The sequence below is a fragment of the Centrocercus urophasianus genome, unplaced genomic scaffold, assembly GCF_019232065.1.
Source record: "Centrocercus urophasianus isolate 14NV4802_14NV808 unplaced genomic scaffold, USGS_Curo_1.0 seq_30, whole genome shotgun sequence".
Taxonomy (NCBI): domain Eukaryota; kingdom Metazoa; phylum Chordata; class Aves; order Galliformes; family Phasianidae; genus Centrocercus; species Centrocercus urophasianus.
This window is the reverse complement of record NW_024884867.1, coordinates 7,565,837-7,572,695: the sequence shown is the minus strand read 5'-3', so window position 1 is coordinate 7,572,695 and position 6,859 is coordinate 7,565,837. Positions and strand designations below refer to the sequence as shown.

The window sequence follows — 6,859 nt, the reverse complement described above, 5'->3', positions numbered from 1 at the left end:
CAAGAAAATAAAGTAACTTCCTTTCAGCTTCTGTTTTGGGTCACATGTTTCAGAAGTTCAGTTTGTTGCTATTGTTTCATTCCTATTTCTTCATAAAGTGACTTCATAAAGGGCATCTATCTCACAAAATGAGAGGGGGCATCTGGCACACTAAGAATGAAATATGGAGCTCTCTAATGAACAGTGATCCCAGCAGCAAAATGAATAGCAAATGAGGTGAGCACTCAATTTTGATGGGATGGTAACGTGCATTTCTTATTCACCACTTTAAAATATTAATAGAAACGTTTAATTTCTCTGAAGAACAACTGCACTAGGAACACACTATAGAGAGCTTCTAGCAGATAAAAGTCAAAGGCACAAGACAATAACATGAAACTGCTCGTTTGAGTAACGCAGCTCTCAGCCCCATGCTGAAGGTAGGTGACACCTACAACAGAGTCGTGTCCACATCCTCCAGAAGGCGCAGCGTTTTCCTGCATCATCTCCATAGCAGTTCATTCACCATGACAGCAGAGGCATGCCCCCAGGCATTAAGGGCAGTACTGCGTGTCTCACACTACGGAAAAGAGTAGTCACCATACTCAAGCTCCCCATCGTTCCCTTAAGACAAGGTGCTGCCAGCTATCGATACTTATCATCATCTCTTTGCTTCTTGGCATCTCTTTCCCTGCTCCGGTCTCTCTCTCTGTCCTTTCTGTCTCTGTCCTTCCTCTCTCTCCCTCTGCTCCTCTCCTCTTTTGAGTCTCTTTCTCTCTCGCTGTCAGCCCAACCCCACGACCGCTCTCTTTCTGGCCCTCTCTTCTCTCTGCTCCTTTCATGCTCTCGGTCTCTTGTTCTCCAGTCCCTTGCTCCCTCTCGAGACCAGTTTCTTTTCTCTGCCGAGCCTTCTCCATAGAAATCATTTTTCACATTTGGCAAATTAATGGGTTTCCGGAAAGGTCTGTCCCGTCCTCCGAACCGCAGCTGCCCGGATTCTTTTTTGCCTCCAAAACCTCCTCCAAGCCTCCGAGGAATCCATCCTTTGAGAGTTCTTTCCAGTTCGAAGTCTACAAAGACCTCATGCTGATCGACAACCAGCCTGTTGGCATCTCTATGGGCCTTCAGCAGAGCGCGTTCCTCCTTGTACTCGATAAACGCATAGCCCTTGGAAAATCCCGTGACCAGATCTCGAACCAGACGGATCTTTCTGATGTCTCCGTATCGGGAAAAGACCTCCTTTAATTTCTCCTCCGTCGTCTGCAGATTGAGCCTCGCTACGAACAGGGTGAGGTGAGGATCTCCGGTGACGCCCTTGTTGGGGACGTAACGCGCCAGCATGGCCCTCCACACGGCACGGTCGTGGGGCTCCTCATCCGTGCCGTCGATGCTCCCCGCTTTCAGGGGGTCGTACTCCTTCGCTATGGGCGCCCAATCGTTCATCGCTGGCGAGAAAAGAAATCAAATTAGACACAGCTCGCTGCTGACGTTTTAGAAAGGTAAACAGGCGGGGGGAAGCGCTTCCCGGAGCGCAGCGATCCTCACAGAAACCCTCCGGAGCGAGAACCGGGCGCGGCCCCGCCGGCCCCGCCTCAGCAGCCGCTCCCCGCGCGGCTCCGCAGCCCTTCGGGATCTCGGGCCTCACACGGACAGCGGAGCCGCCATCGGAACCGCTCCGTTCCCGCCCTCGCGGCTCCCTCCCCACCTCTCACCTCTCCTCACGGCGCGGCCCCTCGCGCCGCCAGCTGACACCGAGCCGAGGGACGCCGCGTTCACTTCAGCCGCTCCCCCCGACCCTCCCGGCTCCTACACGGCTTTCGGCAGCCGCGGAGCAGAGCCGCACAGCGCCGGACGCGCTGACGTCCCGCTCCGCCCAGCTTCGGAGGCGGTTCCGGGGCGGGCACAACGCGGCTCCGCCCGTCGGGAGCCCCAGGGCGGGGCGGCGCCGGGCCGCGGCCCCTCGATGGAAAGCGGCGGGGTTCGCTCCGCCCGCGGGGTCCGGCCCTGGGGAAGGAAGTTGGTAACGGGCCGCGGACATGCGGCGCGGCGGGGAGGGGGAGGAGGAGGAGGAGGAGGAGGAGGACGGGGAGGAGGACGGCGGCCCCGAGAGCGCGCTGCAGAAGAGCCCCTTCCAGCTGACGGCTGAGGATGTCTACGACATCTCCTCCGCGGTGGGCCGGGACCTCCTGCAGCTCAGCGCCGGCACGGAGGCGCCCGCCGCCGCCGCACGGCTGCAGTTCAGCATCGTGCGGGTGCTGGAGATGCTGGAGGCGCTGGTGAGCGAAGGCAGCCTGAACGAGGAGCAGCTGAGGATGGAGCGGGACAGCCTGCGGGACGAGCTGGAGGCGCTGCGGGGGCGCGGGGCGGCGGGGAGCGGCCAGCAGGTGGGTGGGGAGAGCAGCGCTTCGACGCTTTGAAACGAGACTTCGCCGCCCGGTGGGCGCTGCTGCGATAGGGATACAAACAGAGCGTGAACAATAGCAACTGACTGCTGGGGAAACAGATCGGGGTGGTGAGGAAGGGATGCTCGTTGTAACAATCGCAGTGTGTTTGTAACATAGGATCGTTAAGGTTGGTGAAGACCACGGAGATCACCAACACATCACACCTTGCCCACCAACAGCATCACATCCCCACAGCTTCTGAGCTCCTACAGGGATGGTGACCCCAGCACCTCCCAGGGCAGCTGTGCCAGCACTGACGACCCTGTGGGAGAAGATTCTCCGAATACCCAGCCAAATCTCCCCTGGTGCAACTTACCTCCCATCCTGCTGTGACCGGTTACAAGATCACATCCCCTACTTTACATCTCTTATTTTGCAGCCCAACTTGGGACCAGATAAAATGGTGATAGACCTCACAGATCCAAATCGGCCTCGGTTCACATTACAGGAGCTGCGAGATGTGTTGCAGGAACGTAACCAGTTGAAAGCTCAACTTCTCGTGGTGCAAGAGGAGCTGCAGTGCTACAAAAGGTATATGGTGTGGTCAGCAAAGAACAAGCAACATTTACTTCTTTCTAGGGAGCTTATCAGATGATGGCATTGCAGGTTTGAGCACCTAAATTGAACTGGGTACTGTCCAACCCTAGAAGAAAAGACATCTCTGCTCCCAAGAACCTACAAATGAGCAAAGAAAAGTGTGGGAACGATGAAGCTTCTATGCAAAATTTTAAGACTGAACTGCCTCTGACTTCATGCAGTTAGCAGCCTTTTGTAATAACTGTCCCCCTGAAAACCTACGTGTGGTTTCTACATCTCTGTATACAAGCTGAGTTCTCATGCAGAGAAAACCTGCAGTTAGAGCAGTTGCACACACTGCTCCTGTCTAAAGCCACGCCACTTACCGGAACATCAGGGGGGTTTCCATTTTGTTGTAGTAGAAATTTACTTCCTCCTCCAACTTGCTGCGAGTGCAGATGGGGTTCCGCTAGCATATCTACTGTTCCTCTGCTCCCAGCATGCGTATGGCATTAATGTAGAACGCAGCCTGTTGAGCCCTTCTGCTATCATTGAAGAGAAGCATTTTTTGTTTTGTGTTGTTGTTTGTTTGTGGTTTTTTGTTTTTTAAGAATGCCAACAGCTACAGTTCCTTGCACAACTCCGTGCTGACTAAGTTTCTTCAGAGCAGAATCTCAGTCTTTCTGGAAGGGAGCAGCTTGGGAGAGACGAGAATCAGGAAGGGTCTTCCTTTTGTGCTACAAACTGCTTCACCTCCAAGGCTGTTTTCCTCTCCCACCTCTGCCCCTCATGCTTCTGGCTGTATTATATGATCTTTGGAGCAATAAATTATTTTTTAATCTAGACTCACAAAGTTTGAGAAGTAGGGATTTCATCTGAGATAACAAAGCAACAAGCTCTTAGACTCAACAACGCTGCCCTTTGCCTTGTTTGTAACAAGTTAAGTCAAAGTTAAAGTTAAATCCAAGAAGTCAGTTTACAAACTGTCTGCACAGCTGCAGTTCTCCCATAGCAGTGAGGCAGCAGCTTCCCCATCTTGGCCAACTACCTTCACTGTGCAACCACTGGAATAGCTTCTTGTCTGTGATTTCTCATGTGTGACACATAGCTTACTACAGGCCAAGTTAAAAATTGGTAGGAAAGTTTAAAATGTGCTGTTAATGACCCAGAGCTTTGTTCCAAGACGGAGTGTAAATGCTGCTTTGGGGTTCAGGTAATTTTATACAGAATTACAGGATAAGCCAAAAGCCACCTTCTCTCACATCCCAGACTGTGCACTGGACAGCAATACTATACTAAGCTAGCGACAAAAATAGCAAAACCAAACAAAATCCACTTCTCTTATCAGTGGGATCATCTCACAGAGAAAGGATGAGACTAAAGAACTGGAGAAGGGACCCCACGGCAGCAGAAAGGACAGCAGTGAGAAGACAATCGTCAAACGGCTGTAAGTTTGTCTACTTTTTTTTTTTATGTTGTTTTAGCAAAGCATGAGATGAGGACACACTGCACACACAGTGAATCCAGGGGGGAATTCTGAACTTCGGCCTACTTGGCTGGATATTTTTTTCCTCCTCCTCTCTATAAGATTCGAACGTGATAGAGAAATCCTTTTCTGTTCAAAAAGCAATCGACAGGGAGGCAAGCTCCACCTAGGGAAGCGGGGTGACACTTTTTTCTACAGAGTCAGCATTTCAGAACAAAACTATGCAACCTGGGACCTGTCAGCACATTAAGACTCATGATTGCTGTCCCTGGGGGTTTGTTTACACTGCGTGCAAGCAGCTGCATGCAGCATCCACAAGCTCAGGTCACGTCCTTAAAGATCCCCAAAATAGCAGAACACACCGAGATGGCAATCACACAGCACGATCCTTCTTCTCCATTTGTATTTTTCTTTTGCAGGTTCTCTTTTAAACACGGAAAATGAACATTCTTGAAAACTTGCCACTTCTGTTCAGAAATGGCCCCAGTGAAAGCATCTGAAGGAGCAAGGAGTCAAGAACTGGAGAACAAAGCATCACTCTTAGTGGTAGAGAATAAGCAGTCTCAGAACAATTGTTGTACAATATTCTTTCAGAATAAGCTTTACTTTGCTTTTTTAGCAACCGTTTAACATATGTACACTTTTTGCATTGTTGGATTCCTTTCAGACATTACTTGTGGAAAAAAAATAAATGTTTCTATATAAAGGTTTTGTTTGTTCTTATTAAGAGAACCTATGATGGAAGCGTACTCCTGTACACTGACCTTGTGTACATCCTGGAGTAATCAGCTCAAAGTGATTTTATAAGATTAGGATGTGTTATTTTTTTTAAAGATATGTGACATCCACGTGCCTTCACAGTGAAGTGCTGGGAAAGAATTCCAGCTGACCCCTCACTGATATGACATGAAAAGTAATTCCCCATCTTATTATTAACCAAGTGCTTGAAAAAAGCCCCCACAGTGCTTGTGCTCTTTCTTTGCATTAACTGGGCATTCACAGGAGTGGACTTTTAGGATTGGGATGGAAGAAACTAGCACAGCAAAGGAAGAAAAGCTGTTGCATCACACTCTGATCACATCAAGGACTGGTATTATTTCAGAGGTGCAAACAAGCTTCAACTGGAATAGATGCATCAAACATTTTACTTTCAAAGGGTTTTCTGGCCTAGACAGTTGTCTTTTTCACAAGCTTTTTTCCCCTCTAATTAGCAGATACAAGCTGTTGTTGCTTAAGTTAATACATATTTGTCACTAGTAGAATCATAGAGGGCAAACAATAGAAGAAAAGCTTCAAAATACCAGTTAAAATTTCACATTTAGAAAAGCAGAATTTCAAGAGCAATAGAGTGTGAGCAGACATAAAAAGAGCAGTGACAGGAATCAAGCTATGATCTGACACTCCTTAGAAGTGAAAGCAAGATCTGAAGTCTTTTGATTCCCTCCTGCATGTGAACAACATGAAAGGTGCAGGGCACCTCACACATCAGCTCATGCACAAAGCAGATGAGTCTTTGCAGATGACAGAAACTGCAGTTTCCTTTCAGACAGAATTTATGAGCAACTGTACACCAGCGAGACAGATGTCTGGCCTGGGTAGGCTGGTTCACAGTTAATGCAGCCAGTGCACAAAACTCGAATTTTACCATCTCTGACACACTAATGAGGCTTGTTCATGTATCAGAGACATTCTCTAGAACACAGGAGGAAGGAAGGAATTCAATGCATCTTCTGGAGAGAGTTTATGTTTAGAGGGGGGGAAAAAAAAACTGCATCTGCAACAGCCAGGACACATCTCTGAAAGACTGAAAGATGTTTCCACGTGCTCTGAACAGCCTCTTCCTGTGTGGTTCATCCTAAGATGTATTTTACAGTCTCACAGAAGGGAGGCAAACTACACCTAAAACCACAGTTCTCAGTTCTACCGTACCTTAAGGAAACAGCTTCAAGTAACAACAAAGCGCACAGATCAAGTAGATGCATGTAAGTGTACCAGCTTGGCAAGGAGGTACAGGCTGTAGCACAGCCCAGGACCACTCCTCATTGGCAGGTAGGAGAGGAAACAGTGAATGCAATTGTTCTTTTCAAGTTACCACTGGCTACGTTCTTTAGTGAAAACAAGCAGCAGGAGTTCACCAGTTAATGTAGACAGGAGACCACCACAACCTTTTGGGGCTATTCTTTTTCTGGCACTCAAGTTGCATGCAATCGGGTGTGGAGAGAAGCTGTGCATCTCTTCTCACAGAAGGGAAGCAAACTATGGCCACAATAGAAGAGCCTAGGGTCTTGTTAGAGCAACTATGCTGCCTTCAGCAAAGACAAGCAAAGAAGTTTAACTCCCAAGCCCAGGGCACCTTTCCCTGCTAAGTGCTTTACATCTCGTTAGAAGATGAATCTCCTGTAAGGCACGAGGATAAAAATCATAGCTTCATGTT

The 6,859-nt window shown here is 48.9% G+C and overlaps 2 protein-coding genes across 4 annotated transcripts; one reads left to right on the top strand and one right to left on the bottom strand.

Annotated features, from left to right (window-relative positions):
- Positions 1 to 228: 228 nt before the first annotated feature.
- Positions 229 to 6,839, bottom strand: SNRNP35 (small nuclear ribonucleoprotein U11/U12 subunit 35). Of its 3 annotated transcripts, XM_042828607.1 has the most exons (3): positions 3,326 to 6,839; positions 2,740 to 2,945; positions 229 to 1,424 (listed from the first exon to the last, which is right to left on the bottom strand). In XM_042828607.1, exons 2-3 carry the CDS (start codon positions 2,744 to 2,746, stop codon positions 625 to 627), a joined length of 807 nt encoding a protein of 268 aa, XP_042684541.1. In that variant the 5' UTR covers positions 2,747 to 2,945; positions 3,326 to 6,839; the 3' UTR covers positions 229 to 624. The 3 variants fall into 3 exon arrangements, with proteins under 3 accessions (XP_042684541.1, XP_042684542.1, XP_042684543.1); XM_042828608.1 differs by lacking the exon at positions 3,326 to 6,839 and having other exon boundaries at positions 2,740 to 3,311; XM_042828609.1 differs by lacking the exons at positions 2,740 to 2,945; positions 3,326 to 6,839 and adding an exon at positions 1,692 to 1,785.
- On the top strand, positions 2,001 to 5,132 carry RILPL2 (Rab interacting lysosomal protein like 2). Its single transcript, XM_042828610.1, has 4 exons — positions 2,001 to 2,363; positions 2,803 to 2,954; positions 4,288 to 4,386; positions 4,845 to 5,132. The coding sequence occupies exons 1-4, from the start codon at positions 2,016 to 2,018 to the stop codon at positions 4,867 to 4,869; spliced, it is 624 nt and encodes a 207-aa protein (XP_042684544.1). The 5' UTR covers positions 2,001 to 2,015; the 3' UTR covers positions 4,870 to 5,132.
- Positions 6,840 to 6,859: the final 20 nt, after the last annotated feature.